Source organism: Botryllus schlosseri, chromosome 1, assembly GCF_051294905.1.
Source record: "Botryllus schlosseri isolate E-star chromosome 1, Bs_hap1, whole genome shotgun sequence".
NCBI classification, from domain to species: domain Eukaryota; kingdom Metazoa; phylum Chordata; class Ascidiacea; order Stolidobranchia; family Styelidae; genus Botryllus; species Botryllus schlosseri.
In genome coordinates, this window is record NC_137236.1 from 33,644,169 (window position 1) to 33,662,618 (window position 18,450).

Sequence of the window (18,450 nt, forward strand, 5' to 3'; positions counted from 1 at the left end):
GTGGGCCTATCTCACTCACGATCTCATGCAGTCTCCGTCACGCTCGCTTCATCATCGTCTCTTCACTGCCGACTCATAGCTCGGCTCACTGGGATTGGGCTTTTAAAGTCACTGCAACTGCGTGGAGGTAGGTGATGAGGAGTCCATATAACCTCCGACGCGTAGAAACTGGTCCAAACCGGGCTTCGAAGCACCGCCATTGGCGTCATGACGCTGGCGTTTAACCAGCTGCGCCACTCGCTTCCCGTTTCCGTGATACTGGCACTGGCATCATACAGTTACCATGGATTGCTGGGGGAGTTAGGAATCCCGATTTGCAACTCAAGTGAATGACTAATGTCTATTTCTATAGGTAGCGTAAAGAGGATCCTAAAGTCTGGTATTCTCCAACATGGCAACGTCTTGAGTGCATAAACAACTAAACGCTCAGTTAGTCTTCGTAAACAATACAGAAACAATAAGAATAATACAGAAACATTGAATTGTTGCAATATCCCAAGCCTGATTGGGGCATATGTGTCAGCTTTGAAGACAAACAATAAGGATGTACAATGCACATATAACCCTGATACACATGTGCCACTGTCATATGTTTATGTCGGACAGTAGACATTCAAAAAAGCTAAAATATGTAAATAATTTCCTGGAAAACCTTGACATAGTCAGAGATGGGCAAGGAGTAAATGTCCCACAACATCTGAAGATGACGGAGGTAAGATATCAGAAGAAATTAGAGCTTACATATGCTCGAGTATCAAACGAGACAACCTACAGAATTATGGGTTATTATAGCGTAAATTTTAACCCTGAGACTCGCACTTTATTTGTCTTGTAGAAACAATATCGGTTTAAATCAACCAAATAAAGCAGTGCTAATATTTATTTGAAGTCTATGGATTTACTTTCGACTGCTTGTGGTTATTGAATCGTTTTATACAATAAACACAAAATATCAAAAGTAGTGCTTTTATGTGGGTTATGAGACAATGTGGTGGGTGCCTAACCCAAAAACTGGACGTGATAGCGAAAAACGAAAATAATTCAGCGCCCAAAAGTAAGTCAATACCAATTGTATGATCTAAGTCAACAGAAATTGTGTGTTGACCAGTGTTATATGATAGTGATTATCCGTATCGCTCATCGCCTTATTAAATACGGGCTTCGTAAGAGGGTGTCGTACCGCCACAATTGTTGATAGGGGGCACTGGGGTGACAAAACGATTTAGAAACACTACTATATTGGAACGACATCGTATGTATCACGTGATGGCTGGATCCTTATGCTGTTTGAAAAAGATATATCCCCTGCATGGGATGTAGCAAAACAAACTCCAGCATTCTGCACCGCCCGCATATGTCAGTTTCCAGGTTTACTCAGTTCACTAGAACGCATTTGTACCTGCTTTTAAAAACTACTTGCTTAATTGAGTAATTTAAAATAAATCAATTTCTACTTCTACTTGAAGTAGTTTTAAGCAGTTTCTATTCGTAAATGAGTTGATTTCGGCATCGCTCACTGCTACATCGACTTGAGCAGTATGTTGACTAGTTCGACCTACGGTTGCATCCGACACAAAAATCAGTTTTCCGTGACCTTTGTTCAAAACATGTTTTATGCCATGACGTCAAGAATCGTTCACTGTGACGTCACATTTGATGAGCATTGGCAACTGAAAATATAGGCTAAATATGGCTCCTTCGACGAAGAGGGCTTTCGACCACTGTCATAAACAGACCAAAAGTATCTTTAACAAGGACTACATCATTATCCAGCAGAGGCTATCGGCGGTCATCATCATCATCAGAACACGCATTCCGTACCAATGATCTATATCTGCTTGTTATGACTGTTGAACCGACGATGACTTCGAGGGTTTCAGCCACTCCATATCGTATATGTCGACTATTTGCGTGCAAATCGTCTACAGGCTCATACTGCGTGTTTTTTGGTAGTATTTAAACCACTGACTCCAAAAGTGGTCGCCAGCGCCCTCCTCGGGGCGTTCGCTATTGTAAAGGGATCGCTTGTCATGGAATAGGCCTTTTGCAGGACTTCGATCACGTGACTAGGTCGCATAGCAACCACAAATTGGTTAGCAAGCTACTTTCTCGCGCACCTGCTTCAGTGCTAAATATCGCATAGTGTACTGTTGATTTCTGGTTGTAAACGTTTCGGAGATTTGTTGTAGAAGTCACCAGAGATTTTCCTATGCTAGATGTCAGTCCTGTACAAAGCATATAGAATGATATCGTCAGAATTACGCAGAAATCCGTCGTTAACGTAGCCGTATTTCGGATACAGTATATTATCGTTTTCGGGCTGTAAACGTTTTATATAAAAGGCAAGTGTCATGGAAATGCGCAAGGATTCAAATATGTTTGATGTCTTCGATTCATGAACTATGTAAACTCCTTGCGTCAAAATGATGGACATTGTAGCCGTTATTTGGTATAGTCAACTATGACTTTATGACACAAAATTCGACATTGCAGGACATTGACTGCGTGATATTTATTGCAGCATTAAGTTAGGTGTGGATAGTATACTATACTAAGTTGTATTGTAGTGGTAGTTGGTAATCATTGCAGCATTTTGATGATTGATATCAATTGCAATATATATAGGATACTGCTATTTTTAAGCCTATAGAGACAATGACTGCCAGTGCTAGTAAGTTGATGTGTTAGGAATTCATGCCATGTGCTACATACTATATATATTAAACATCCTATGCTATTGTATGGCTTCTCAGTTAAACAATTCAAAATATTTAGACCTCTACACCTATATTACAAGTTATTGATCATTCTGTCATGCTGCCAAGTGCCACTACCCGAAGAAAAATGATCATCAGCTCCAATTGAGGGTGCAACAAACTGTCCCGAGGTCAGGATTACTTGACTGATTGCCTGGATTGGATTACTTCACTCTTTGGCACAGTGCAAATATCTTGAGTTTCAAGACATGGCTATACCACATGTATACGAATTAATGATCTGATGGATTATCCCAAGAGAGCCGAACATAGGCAACTAAGAAATTGATGATGCCCTCGTCAAGAATTCTGCCTGGAGCCAATTATTATCACCACATAAAATTCGGTCATGCAGTAGAAGGCAGCGTGGTTTCATGCCAACAGAAAATGTCAGCAGATGATCTGGCCACTGACTAACTGTCCTGAACTTCTTTCCCGATGTTGATGTCTGCTTTGAAAATGATGTTTCATTTGTGTACAGCAAGACAAGCGCTCTTCCGTAGATGCTATGAATCTGTCTAGACAAGTGGCTATGGAGGTAGATGAAAATACATAGGCATAAGAGTCTCGGCAGTTATTGAACTTGATAAGGTTAACATGCATTTTTCTTCAACTATTTCTTATGCTCTGGGTATCGAATGTACAAAAATTAATGAATTGCACTTCTTTCCAAGTTTATTTGTAAATTCAATGAATCAAATAATATCATAAGTTCAGAATATTACGGAGTCAATGCAAAAGAAACAATGTTCGTCGTCTTTAGAGGATGTTTCTGAGTTGGTTGAACCAATACACAGAGGGGGTCAGCAACGAAGTACTATTTTACCTGAGTACTACCGTCATTATGAGTTTAGGCTACTTCCACTTCTACTTGACACTTTTTAGGTAGTATACTTTTTTGTCAGGTTTGGGATTTTGTCAACTAGAAAGTAGCTTTGGCGCATGATTGCATCCCCTTCAAGCATGAGGTTGTCATAACAACTGGGCAAAATAGCCCCAGTACCACGGTAACTAAATTAATTTTTGAAAATTGCACATATTTGTGGTGTCATCACCCTTTTGCGTTGATCAAGAAGATGCAACATGAAATGTTTACAGTTGACACGTGGCATTATAATTTCTAAAACTAAGGGACCCTCAACCAAATCTACTTCATGTAACGAATTTCTTGACTAATTTTCATAAATTAAATTCTACTTCCACTTAAAGTACTTTGGACATGTCCTGGAAGTAATTAGAGCTACTTGTACTGGAGTATAAATTGAGGCATTACTTCTACTCGGTTCCCAACAATGACCACGTTGACCACCTCTGGGTATAGGATGACCGATCTTGTCACTGCGTTTGAGCTGCTCTAAGAGTTATTTGATAGTTACTTCCCTTAGTTCACTAAATAGCGCACATATGTGACATCAACTATTTATCAAAATCGCGCGTGATTTGCCAAATTAACTTCAATCGCAGTTGTGAAGTAGTGCTAATAAGATCGGCATTGTAAGGCAACAATAAAGAGCACTGCTTTGCTTAGTCTTGATGGCAGGCTCTCCCAAAAGATACTTCCGATGTGTTCAGCGACATTTGTTTTATAGCAGCACGCCAGCACCCAAACCAGCATAGACAGTATATCCTGATCCTTGCGGGTCCCGGCTGCTTCAGTCATATCTTCCATCCAAAATCAGGCTCCACAACAGACAAATAGTTCTGCTTGATCTAACAAATACTCTTACCAGAATATAAACCAATCGCTTTACTTCAAATGCATAAATTTAAGTACATATATATGATCAGAGTTGAGTACCGTAATACGACTACGTTACCGATGGATTTCTGCGTAATTCTGACGATGTCATTCGAAATGCTTTGTACATGACTGACATCTAGCATAGGTGAATCTCTGATGTCTTCCACAACAAATTTCTGAAACGTTTACAACCAGAAATCAACAGTACAGTATGCGATATTTAGCACTGAAGCAGGTGCGCGAGAAAGTAGCTTGCTAACCAATTTGTGGTTGCTATGCGTATCTAGTCACGTGATCGAAGTCCTGCAAAAGGCCTATTGACAGGCCGTGTTATTTTTGGCATATGCCAAAACTGCCAAAAATAACTTATTTTTGGCATTTTTCGATTTTCATTTTTGGCAGTTTTGGCATCGTCCTTTAAATAGATAGTTTCAGCCTTGAATTAGTCACAAAAACGCTTTATTCGGGCTGGTTTGTCAAAAGACACCACAAAATGTGCAGCATCCACCTATAATCAGTGCCAACAAACAATAAGAAGAAAAAACCTAACGATTTCATAGGGTAATAATATCAAACGAAACCACAAAATGTTCAGTATCCATCGGAATCGGTGCCAATAAGCAAAAAAAAGAAAGAAAAGCCTAACGAACACGCTCAACAGCTGATTGTACAGCTGTTGAATAGACTTAAATCGTTTGCACTGTAACAGTGCTTCCAAACTCAGGTCAGCTAAGTTTCTCCTAAATTCATTTCTCGCCCAGCGAATCTGGGAAATATCGGCTTCAACAGTAGCCGTTTAGGGAAGGAATGTTGCCATTCATCCACAAAAGGTTTTCAGAGCTTCAAAATCTTTGGAGGACCGAACCGCCTTCCATGCATCATGAAAAGAGATCACTTCGCCAGTGCCATCGATCTCATCGCGGAAAGAATTTTCTTCCCCGATCCTTTTCTAGGAGTTTCCTGTGTTGTCTCTCAACACACTCTATTTAGTAGCCCGACTATCATTTCTCCTTCAGTCTACCCATATATTTACGGAGGACTTTTGTCACTTCAGGTGGCTGTTACCAGCTCGCATGGAAGAGTCCTGGGAAGGTTAGCTTGTTTAAGAACATTGACGCAACAAGACTGTCTGGCAAAACGAGACTATGCAGCTCAGAAATAGCCAGACAGTTTGTTGCGACACAATGTTCAACTCGATCACAATGCAAAAATCGTGGTTGATTTTGGGGGTTCCAGTTCCATGAGCAGAATATAATTTATATTTTAATAATCAGTACTACGGCAGCTTCTCATTGATACATGATACCCGTTTTATCGAATTTAGCGCTCGACAAGCCGGTCAAAAATTGTCGTAAAATTGCCTTTGGAAAAATGGAAAGTATGACGTAAACCAAATGCAGTCAGCCGTTCAATCTCGCTGTGCCCACACCATTTAGGCCAGTATGCTTTCACCCATAATGGGTGGGCTGGACCCAGATTAAGAAACCTGCCTTTCACAAACGCTCTTCTCGCTTGTAACGCGGTCCTGTTAACACAACACCATGAACGAAATACACTATTTGGCAGGCCGTGTTATTTTTGGCATATGCCAAAAATTGCTTATTTTTGGCATTTTTGGCATTTTTATTTTTGGCAGTTTTGGCATCTGGCTCCTGAAATGCCAAAAATAACACGGCCTGCCTATTGAACATGAGTATTTGTCCTCCAGATAGGCGATGACGACTCTCCACTGGGATGCGGTCGTATGCTATATATGTAGGGTTGCATTAAAAATTAAAAATCAATTTAAAACAAACATGTTTAAAGCAAGGCCCTTGTTTAAAACACGTTTTTTTTCTATTGTTTTTTTTGGGTATTTTTTGGGTCAGGACGTCACGAATATTTATTTGTGACGTCACAATTGATTGACATTGACAATTGAAAATAAAGGGTAAATATAGCTCCTTCGACGAAAAGGGCTTCCGATCACTATCAAAAACAGACAAAAAGATCTTTAATCATGACTAAATCGCTATGCAGCATTTTTACGATCGGATTACGAACACCCATTCCGTATACCAATGATCAATTTCGACGTGCAAAAACTGTTGAACCGACGACGATTCCGAGGGTTCCAGCCACTCCATATCGTGTACGTTTACTATTTATGGTGCAATTCGTATGTAGGCTCATACTACATGTCTTTTCGGGCGTATTTACACAATTTTTGCATAATTAGGCAATGTTTGGAAATTTTTTTAAAAAAAGGCATTCGTTTAAAACATGTTTGAAAGAAATTGTTTTAAAACACCGTTTGTTTTAAATGCAACCCGATATATATGTAATTGAAATGCATCCGTAAATAGCAAAAAGGTTGAGCACCCCCGGATAAGGCTTACTACGTAATCCCTGTATTAGGCATTCAGTGGTGTATCGACGAGTTTTAAATAAACGTTAAAGGGGCACTGCGCTCTAAAAATGATATGGTCTCAAATTGAAGGTAAAAAAGAACAAAAATTTTTGGCCGTGGCCATTTCCTTCAGAACGCCACCGTAATGGAGCTGCAATTTATTGAAATTTCTACAAGACCAGCTGCCGCGGCTGCTTAACCCGTTACATGGCACGATGTCTTCATCGTCGCACTTGCTCGACGCGATAAGGCAGTCACACAGAGAACGAAACTTAGACACATTTCCTTCATAACATCGGTTGACAACTATCTAAAATTCGTTCTCTGCGTGACTGCCTAATCGCGTCAAGCAAGTGCGGCGGTGAAGATATCGTGCCTTGTAACGGGTTAAGCAGCCGCGGCAGCTGGTCTTATAGAAATTTCAATAAATTGCAGCTCTATTACCGTGGCGTTCTGAAGGAAATGGCCGCGGCCAAAAATTTTTGTTCGTTTTTACCTTCAATTTGAGACCACATCATTTTTAGAGCGCAGTGCCCCTTTAAAATGGTGTACCACGACGAAAAAGGTTGAAGAGCACTGACCTAGCTATCAGATTTTGTTATGGGCGTACTATTGATAGAGATAGGTGAGAGTGCGAGAATAATGTTTTGCTTATTAAAAAGGAATTTTCATCATCATCATCATCATTGGTTTATTAGCAATTTTATCAGTTCAATACACCACAAAAATGCGATACAATGAAATGACAGGAAGATGTCGAAGCGACAAGGAGTAGTCTATGGAATCTGACACCCACCTTGGCCTAGGCGATGTAAAGAGGAGGCATGCACACTAAATGAAAGTAAAGAAGATAGTATAGAAAAAGAATGCGACAAGAAATAGGGCGGCATGTCATGGGAAGCGAGATCGATAGGTCAGTCGTGGTCCGGTAATCTTGAGGATGGACTGCATCTATTTAGTAGTAATTGCTTGTATTTCGACTTGAATGTGGACATGCTCGTCGACTGTCGGATGGCCGGATCACCCAAAATATCAGAGGAATAGCGATACAATGAAACAATAAAAAGAAATCGAAGCAACTTGGACGAGTCAATATCAATCAAATACCTGGAAAGAATTAAAGATGCTAAATGTAACAGAAAATACAGGAGGTCGTCAGTAACGAAGTACTTCTACTTTTACGAAGCAAAAAAGTATTTTGCTCTACTTGTACTAGCCTAGTTACACAAGTAGATCTGATTTCCGATATTTTTTTACTTCAATAAATGCTGTGACTTACTTACTTACTTTTCCCTATTTACAGTTCATCAAGTAGAAGTATACAGAAACGGTGATGCCATTTTCGTTACGTCGAGCTCGTGCTGTCATTTCAGATCACGACACGCGCTGCGTAATATGCATCACACCTGATTGAGCATAACGAGCATCTTGATATCGATTATGACGAAATAGTGTCAAAGGCGTTGAAAACCCTCGAGACTTTCAGCTAATCCCCTCTACACCGATAATCTGCTGTGCTTGGCACACGACAATTTTCTGACGGGGCTTGGTATCTCTCGGTGCGGTTTGGAAAACGTGCCGATGACTTGCAGTTCAGGTTGATAAGCATAACTGCGCACGCAGTGGTTTAGGAGAGTGGATTAGAGGGATATGTCATGTTTAATTAGCACTCTCATGTGCTGCGTTTTCCATCCCATTTATTGCTGCGAAACATTGTATACGATGGATAGAAGTACCCGTTCGCTTTCACATCCATTGATGGTTCTAACTTATAATTGTGAGAGTCTCGAAATTATCATGAAATATATAGAGCAAAATTCTGTCAGGCCTGCTCAGTAAAGTATTGTTTCAAATCACGCAGGACAGTTGACTACCGAAATCTTGTGAAACGCCATTACCCATAATACATAACGTTAACTTACAAAACACTGTAACTGGATAAACCGTGGTGCTAATTTTTGACATAATATGGGCGAATACTAGATGCATTCCGTAAGTTACTTGCAGGGCTTCGGAGTCGGAGCCCCGGAACCGTGTATTTTCAACGGAGCTGGAGCCGGAGCTCCAAATAAAATTCTGATGGAGCCGGAGTCTGTTGTTTGAAAAGTAGCTCCGTCTCCGAGATGCTATGCTAATACTCCTGGCTGAATTCACATAATTTTACGGAAATCAATAAAAAAAATTAAAAATTGTTGCCTCGTTGGCGGAACTTTTTAAAACTAAGCATGTTCAAATTGTTCAAGTTCATATATACCGCAATCATATATAAATTTGGGTGTGCAAGATATGCCGTACATTACTATGTTCTGGGACGAGGTTATTCGTCATGCCCGCAATTTCGTCATCAGAACAACACTGATGACCAATAGAGAGGTTCGGAAAATATTGATCACGATGTATTTCACATGAGACTGGTGCTTATGTGAGTTGAGCAAATTAACTATGAGTAATTAGCCAATGCTTCTCAACGTGTGGCACGCTTACCAAAGTGGGAAAAAAACAATTAGTTGTACGCGATGGGAAAATGATTGAGAAACACTGAATTAAATGAAGCGACGCCAAGGATAAACGTGATCTTGCTGCACTTGCACATGTCGATTAGGAGATGCGCACACAGAAATATCCGTTGGCCGTATACTCTCTGAATTAGACCAGCAAATGCCCATTCTTTAGTGATCGCTTTTTAATGATACGGTGAAATTCTACAGTGTGATTTTATGTATGCCTTCGAATTGTAATTCAACCTTGCGCATGATCGCGTATTGCTGTAAGGAACCGCGAACGTGGACAGAGAAACATATCTCAGGACGCCCTCACAGTCCGCGAACAATTTTCACGATGCGAGCTAGTCAATTCGATGCCCGAACACCATGGTGTTGACTGTTGGATATAATAGAGAGGAATTAGTGATTAGCGCGCTTTCCGATATCGTCACGAGCCGCCACTGCATCGCGCGCCGTACAGTACCCAGGTCAGCCATAAATCAAAGGAACCGGCCTGTTCCAATAGACAATTTATGCAGGTGAAGGTCGCCAGCCTTCGAAAACTGTTCAAGCATACAGCTAATCAAAACCATTTAGGCCACCTACTAGCCAAAACATAAGGCAACATACGCGTTCATGAAGTATGAATTGTATTTCGCTAAATTCGAGCAGGATACACTTTCGCAAAATATAGTAAGAGAGTGACAAAAGAATTAGTAGTACATTGCACGTCGTTAACGACAGAATAGTGTAAAACCCGGCGCTACGCCGCGACATCACAACGGGCAAATTCACCAACCTCCAGACGCACGGGGGCCACAAATCAGTGGTACACAAAATTTCATCCCTCATCTACGAGAGAATGAAGTAATTCACTCAAAAATACAAAGATTGGTTGGTATACGGGGAGTATATACTTTAGGCATCGAAATGTTAGAATATTATCGTAGCAGTGTGACTTGAAATGGAAATAGGAATCAACTGTAATTCGATAATCACAAATCGGTTTTAGCTACAGATATTTTACGGGGATGAGCATGGATTGTGATTTTGATACTAATTTTCCAATACTTTCAACGCTCATGAGATTTTGGAGATTTGAACTTGGATTTACACCAGACAAAAATCATTGCGGATTTAGACCTGAAAATATCAAATCTATTCAACTCAAATAAACATTTCATTAAACGAACCGGTTTTATCGTAAGACAAAACGAATAGGATCACCCTGTATTATATTACGATTTCATGACGTAATTTAGCAATTTATTACCCAAAACCCTTGCAGTCTGGCTACGTATAGCCTACATTGACTTCGGAAGCACGAGATAGGCGTTATGGGTATTTTGCTATTGTATTATCGGTATCGCCCTGGTCAGCAAAACGTTTGAATCGGACTGGCTATTGGAGGCTGCCAAATCAATCTTCGTCTACTGGAGGCGGGCGTTGGGGCATCACATTCGACGTTGGCCCAGCGGTCAGGTATCCAGCAGTGGCAGGCCCACCTAAAAGTATAATAACATTCCAATTCGGTAAAAATCAAATGAAAATTCATCATTACCGCACTGGCAGACTTGTACAAACTACTGGACTTTCAAAGTGAGCTCCAACAACTAGAACTGGAACTACTCGCTTTTCAAAATTGCGCATAAATCACTTACCGGTGAGATATCCCGATATGTTCGTATTGGAGATGAACAGATCGTGTTTCTGGTCTTTGTAAGACGCCCACGTGCTAGATTTTTCCAGCAACTCCCGAATCTAGGCAAAATTCAAACTCAGCATATTTGTACAAGCAAGAATAGAAGAATGAGTAAGTACCTAATGTCGAAACTGCTGGTGTCAAGACGGTGAATAGTAAGTCATTTATATTAGCAAACGTCATACGGTAATAGCGATGTATTGAAAATAGCAAGTCTCAATACTGCTGGGACAGGATACAGAAATAATTCTGTATTTGGATTTGAAAAAAGACAATTTGATGATTTTGACCCTCAATTTGGATCGGATTTGGGCGCAAAATTTCAAACACTTTCCAAATTAATGCGATTTTTGAACAGATTTCAGCCATTACCATATTCCATAGTTGGATAACTAGAAATTTTTCTGCTTATCCAAATTAGATTAGAATTATAGCTACACATACACACTTTTTTCCAAATTACACTGGAATTGGAATTATAGCTACCCCGTTTTTCCAACTTTGGTTGGAATTAGAATTACAGCTACTTTTTTTTTCAAACTAGACTAGAATTGAAACTATAGTTACCCAGTTCTTTCCAAATTTGGTTAGATTCAGAATTATAGCTACACATTTTTCCAAATTAGAGCAGAATTGGAATTATAGCCGCCCAATTTTCATCCAAATTTGGTTGGAAATAGAATTATACCTACGCATTCTTTTTCAAATTAGACTAGAATTGGAACGATAGCTCATCAAAATCTGATGTGCAAGAGAATGGTAAATGTCTGTACAGCATTTCCAGAGAAACCAGACATTAGATTAGAATTGGAGCATAAAAGCCTTTCACAAAGTAGCTTACCGGCATTTGGCTCTAATAGGTTTAATTGGACAGCTAGAATTATCAAGCCCGTTGAATTAAGACGTGGCTATACACAGGTGACGAAATGAATTCTGAATTTGCTAATATTACGTAGGCTTACCTGGTCACCATGCTCCAAGCTACCCATCATGGCCTTTAAAGACTTAACAATCTGAGCTTTTGTCTGTGCCGCGTTGGGCACTGTCTGCATGCCCTCGCCCTCCAGCAGACGCAGGAGAAACGATATCAAATCTGCGTTTAGCACCTAGAGAATTTAATTAGATATTTAAAAAACGAACAGCCTATACACAGACTACACATGATGGAAGCGGTATGAAATTTATCCTATGTAGGGTAGGGTTGTTGCAAAATAACTTTTTTTCCAAAATTTTTGCGGCTGTTGCTAAAATAACAATGCACACAAAATTTGGCTCGATTCCAACATCTAGATGTGAAGCTATAGGCGTTTTAAAATTCTGAATTTATTATAAGAAAATTTTAAATTTATCAGCCTTACCTAACAGCCCTTTACTATAACACATTGCACTTTTTTCGAATAGAGTAATTTGAAGAGACTTACAACTCCAACATACAATTGAATAAAATTTTCATTTCAAAGTTGACTCAAATATTGTCGGCTGACAAATATAGCCGCACAAATAGATATTAACAATTATAATGACAATGGATAATAATCAATAACCAACCTGTTGAATGAGTTGGGCACTCTGGTCCACGGTGAACATCTTATGCATGGCGTCGCAGGCGATACCGATCTGGTCCGGTCGAGACTTCATGCCGCGCATTAGCGGCTTGATGCATTCGCACTGCGCGAAACTGTGCACGCAGCTCTGAAAACGTTGAAGGGTTACAATGTTACAAGAAACAGCAAAACACAAAAAACCGAACACATGCATTACTGTATTGAAAATGTAATTGTAATGACTCGGGTCATTTGACTAATAATGAAAAATGACTCTATTTGAGTCCCTTTGCGTATCGACTTGTACTTGTACTCGAGTTATTGTGCATGACTCGAGACATTCTGCATGACATGATTCCACTTTCCTGCATAAGGACCAACACTTGAAAAAGAAGTCCAGAAACTGAAAGATCTTCTTGGCGGTAAAGAACTTCAATGTACCATTGAATAGTATACCGATATTGAAATGAGCCACAATATTTTTGGCTGACACTTAGCAGGGGTAGTTAGTTGCTAGTTGCTGACGATTACCCCTGACGAGTGTCAGCCCAAAATATTGTGGTTCATTTCAATATCATTATACTATTCAATTTTCTGATTGAATAAACATTTTAGGAGAAAGAAAAATGAGTGTATTACGAGTACGAGATTTTCGACATCACCTAAAAGTTTCGAAGAAAGCGAGTTGAACCAGACTCGAACTCGATAATAAACAGTTAGCACTACTACTTGGACTTGAGCCTCGACACTATTACTCGGACTCGACCCTTTGCTTCATGACTCGAGTCAAAACTATAAAAGTAAGATTGACTTGTGACTTGGTTACAACCCATTTAAAAAGCTTACAAATCATAAAAGCAAGCTTCGGTCGTACCGCACCATATAGTTCTCATGTAGCATTTTCAGGTAAACCAGGTAATTATATTACAATCAAGATTGGAGCATAGAAACATTTCACAAATTCGATTAGAATTAGACTACTGGCATTTTGTTTTAATTACTCTAATTGACCTAATCTACATTCAACATTAGGGCTCTTCAAAAATGACTTTTTTTCTCAAATCGTACCATGGGGTCAGATCATGTCAGGTGATCCAGAAAAATTTCAAAATGTACCTCCACCATCTCAGATTGTCATTAAAATTGGCATGGTTAGAAAACTTTTACTTCTGCTTTCAAAAAAATAAATTTCATCGAAATCGGACGAGTAGAACCGAAGATATGGCCGTTTAAAAATTGCTGTTTTTGTGATCACTCAAGCGGAAAAAATGTCAGAAATTTATACATGTAATTTGAATTTGCTACAATTCGTTCAAATTAGGGTTGTTGAAGGTAACACTTTCACATTTGTTCATTTATGTCGTGCTTGACACTTTTTCGCCTTCTTTGACACCTGGGGTTGCATAGTCTGACCTTTAACCTCGCTTTTTTGTTCATGTATTCGAAAATCACTCATGCGTGACTTCATTTTCGATTGCGAATATCTCTTGGTGACCAGGTGATGTCATCAAGTGTAAGGTATCATTGGAAAGCTCTTGACAAGAGCTTTTAAAAACAAAAATAACATTAGTTACTTTTGAATCGTAACATACCATAAGAGCGCCATGAAGCTAGCTTGCAAATTTATTCAAAATCCTCCCCCTTTTCAACAAGAGCAAACTCTGTAAAGCAACTCATTCCACCTTTATTCTATATACAGTACCGTGCCAAGTGTTTTATACATAAGGTAGTCAGTATAACTCAGACAGATAATTGCTGACATAAATTATGCTGACAATAATTTGAGATGTTTTTGAAAATTTGAGAATATTTTGCTACACAGTTTGAGGTGACACACAATACTTCCACAACACTTCAGAATTCACAACTGACAGGATAAGATGCGATGTTTTATGTACTCTACACAATACATTCGAGCACATTCGATCAGCACTAAACAATGAAAGGAACAATGATAATCAAAATCAATATAAGGTCCTGCGTGTTCATTAGTTTTCATACTATTAGATAATAACTAGGGATGGTGTGAACCTCTGAAAGGTTCAGGTTCGTGTGAACGCGAACCTTTTTGAAAGGTTCTGTGTGAACGCGAACGTGAACCTCATGACGTGCAAAATATCGTTGCTTGCAGACTTGTAGTAGCAAACTACCGGGTGCACAGTGCAGCATTGGTGAGTCCAATGATACCCTTGCGCTTCATCTTGAATGTGGAAAGAATAATTTTCCGCAAAATCCATTAATACAAGAGCTGTTTGCTGATCCATATCTTGTTTTCGTTTTTTCAAATATAAAGACTGTGAATGCGAAATGTGATGATGTGGTGCTTAATCTGCAAGCTTTTTTAATATCAACTGAATAAATTCAGTTATGGTTAAGGTTTGAGTTATTAGATCAGTTCGGTCAACTGACACCCACTGTTTGAACGAAATAAGTTCATCCTCATCCTCAAATTTTGAGTCAAGCAATTCCTGAACGGGTTGAAATCCGGGACAGTTTGGGCAACGCTGTAGCATGCAGTCTCTATTTTCAATATTGCAGACTGCCAATTGAAGCAAACCTTTATAAGTTTCTTCAATGCGGGCAGCATGCAGCAAAAGAACAACATTTTGATGTATGGTACAGACACATACGGCATGTGTTCCAGATGATCCTGCACTAACACACCATTTCGGCCTCAATTCACAAAATTTTGTGAATCCAATTTTTGCATCCGGGTTTTGCTGTTTATACAGGGTATGGAATTCCTTCAGAGTACATAAAAGTAGACGTTTTTGTTGATACACATTCTATTTAATGCCAACTCGGTCTTTCATCCCTGGCATCAACCTGCTATGTTCGTTGTTTTCATAAAATTTCACAACTTTTTCAACTGCTCTTGTTGAAAAGGGGGAGGATTTTGAATAAATTTGCAAGCTAGCTTCATGGCGCTCTTATCGTATGTTACGATTCAAAAGTAACTAATGTTATTTTTGTTTTTAAAAGCTCTTGTCAAGAGCTTTCCAATGATACCTTACACTTGATGACATCACCTAGTCACCAAGAGATATCTGCAATTGAAAATGAAGTCACGCGTGAGTGATTTTCAAAGACATGAACAAAATCACAAGGTTGAAGGTCAGACTATGCAACTCCAAGTGTCGAAGAAATCGAAAAAGTATCAAGCAGGATATAAATGAACAAGTGTGTAAGTGTCACTCTCAACAACCCTAATTTGACCGAAATATAGCAAATTTAAACTACATGTATAAATTTCTGATATTTTTTCTGCTTGAGCGATCACAAAAATAGCAATTTTTGTACGGTCATAGCTTCGGTTTAAGATGACCTTTTTTGATGAAATTTCATTTTCTGAAATCAGAAAACACAGCTCTCTAAGGCAGCCTATCTTCATGACAATCCAAGATGGTGGAAATATGGCCTGTATCACCTGACATGATCTGACCTTGGCTACTTGATAAAATTGTTAGATTACCTAATTTAAGCCTACACACCAAATTTGGTTCAATTCCAGCCTGCAGCCGCTTTGCTACAGGAGAAGGAAATTTCTATTTATTATGCAAAAATAAATAATAACAAATTTGAGAATTTTCTGTTCACCCCATGAAAGTATTGGGTTGTCTATAGAAACGATGCTCACCAAATTTGGTTCAATTCCAACCAGTGGAAGCGGAGTTATTGCCGTCGAAAAATTTGGATTTGACGGTGACCGATTCTTTGTTTATTTATTATAGTTGTGCTCACCGTAAATAATTTTATTCAAATCCAAATTTTTCGACGGCAATAACTCCGCTTCCACTGGTTGGAATTGAACCAAATTTTGTGTGTAGGCTTAAATTAGGTCACCTAACAATTTTATCAAGTAGCCAGTACGATTTGAGAAAAAAAGTCATTTTTGGAGAGCCCTATTCAACAAACCTGTCAGGCATTCTACATACCTCGTTGTCCGCCAACACATGTATCACAGCGATACAAGACTTTGGAACGGCGTCGTTCTTGCTGGCCATGTACTTGAATATGGTGGGCAGATGTCCCAAGGTCGGCACGTGCTCAGCCAGGTTCGGCTGAGAGTTGAACAGGCAGCAGATGGCCTGCGTCACGGTCTCGAGAGCTTCGCCCTAGAAAACGCAGTGGGATTTGAGGCGAGGATTTCTACAAGCTACTGGATTTTCAAAACTCAGACCTAGAACTACAAATGTTCACTTTTCACAACCAGAACTAGAGGCCATAAAAATTCCACAACAAACTAAAACACAACGAGCTAGATTTAATTCGTTGATTTTTATTTTGTTGGAATCAGATGGGTTGAAATAAAGAGATTTCGGTCCCAAAACACAGTCCTAGCCACGCCACTGTTGGTAGTGATGATTCTAGCTAGCAATGATTGCGGGAACATCACACAGCAGAACGCCAATATCTAGTTGTTAGACAACTAAATTATTTTTAAAATGTGCAACTAGTACTAGAACTGCTCACTTTTTAAAACTAGTAACTGGAACTCTTCACTTCTCAAAACTCACAACTAGAACTAGAACTAGAATTACTCACTTTTCAAAACTAGCAACTAGAACTAACAAACGACTATTGCATACAATCGAATATTCTAATCATATTGCGAAATAAGCCCCAATGTTTTGACTGTTACTCGTCAGGAGGTCATCGTCAGCAACCACAATAGTTGATGTACATGTTCATGGTTCAGTTCTCTTGAATTCTTTACTAGTTGCTGACCATTACCCCTGATGAATTTCAGCGGAATATATATGAATATGACTACCGTAAATGTTTCAGTTGAAGGAACATTCACTACCATTGCCAGATATCATATAAATATTATTTTGTTCAGTAAGGAACATATTACCACACATAAACGCGTCTAAAGTCAACGCGAGATCAAAAACATAAAACCCACTTACCGCGTAGGCTGGATTCGTGACGATTTTCGTGAATTTCTCCATAATTTCCACCGTGAATTCTCTGGGCTTTCGCAATACCCACCCGGGCTGAGCGATGAACAAACGCAGGTAGACGCCGCCGACCTGGTAAACAATCAGAGGTGGTCAGTACAGTAGCAAAGAGCTTCTTTTTTTTCAGGAGTATTCCGGTAGATGATTCCCATTTTCTATTCAACCGTTTTTTAATCAAAACATCAGATTTATTTACCCTCTGAGAGCGTGTTCAGTAAAACTTTTCGATAGGCTGTCATTACATTCTTGTGAAATAGCTCCTGTATCACGGTAACTGCATATATTTTCTAAAATGCCACACATTGGCAGACATATTAGTCTTTTCACATTAGTCGCAAAGGCACATCCTGCATTTCCAGAAGTAACGGCCTCCTATTGACTGCTAAAAGTATGCAAAGTATCAAATATACTATTCTATTACATGCCAGAATTTTGCGATCAATATAAGAAATATTTTATAATCGTTATAAGGAATAGGAAGGAAGAAACTGATACAACATACCACAACTTCTCCAGCTGCTTCGTTGACGAAAATGGACACAAAATCGTCTGGTAAACGCCACGTCGTCTCCGTGTTCAAAGATTGTTTCTTGTAATGCCTACAAATATACAAGAAATAGCTTTGAACATTGCTTCGTAAAGCTGGATTCATTCCAATACTTCAACTGTGGATAAGCAATACAATGGATAGGGCAGCGTTTCAGCAGTAAGTTTTTGAACCCGATTTTTTGTCAAGTCGTGTAGGACAGCAACTTGAGTCTAGTCCAGTCATTTCGTAAACTCGGGTGAAGATGTTTTAGGGGCAGTGACTCGAGTCAGCTAATTTTAGGGTGGCGAGTTCAGTTAAGTAATTACAGAGCAGTAACTCGAG

At 39.3% G+C, this 18,450-nt stretch overlaps 1 protein-coding gene across 6 annotated transcripts in view; it reads right to left on the reverse strand.

The window, feature by feature from the left end:
• Positions 1 to 10,002: 10,002 nt before the first annotated feature.
• LOC145447931 (dnaJ homolog subfamily C member 13-like) overlaps positions 10,003 to 18,450 on the reverse strand; it is a 63,108-nt gene continuing 54,660 nt past the window's right edge. For all 6 annotated transcript variants that reach the window (XM_080326236.1, XM_080326213.1, XM_080326247.1 and 3 more), the window contains 7 exons: positions 18,082 to 18,178; positions 17,529 to 17,651; positions 16,551 to 16,730; positions 12,620 to 12,763; positions 12,034 to 12,177; positions 11,031 to 11,130; positions 10,003 to 10,874 (listed from right to left, as the gene is read on the reverse strand). In XM_080326236.1, the coding sequence (XP_080182362.1) occupies positions 10,789 to 10,874; positions 11,031 to 11,130; positions 12,034 to 12,177; positions 12,620 to 12,763; positions 16,551 to 16,730; positions 17,529 to 17,651; positions 18,082 to 18,178 (874 nt within the window). In that variant the 3' untranslated portion in view covers positions 10,003 to 10,788. The remainder of the gene's footprint in view (positions 10,875 to 11,030; positions 11,131 to 12,033; positions 12,178 to 12,619; positions 12,764 to 16,550; positions 16,731 to 17,528; positions 17,652 to 18,081; positions 18,179 to 18,450) is intronic.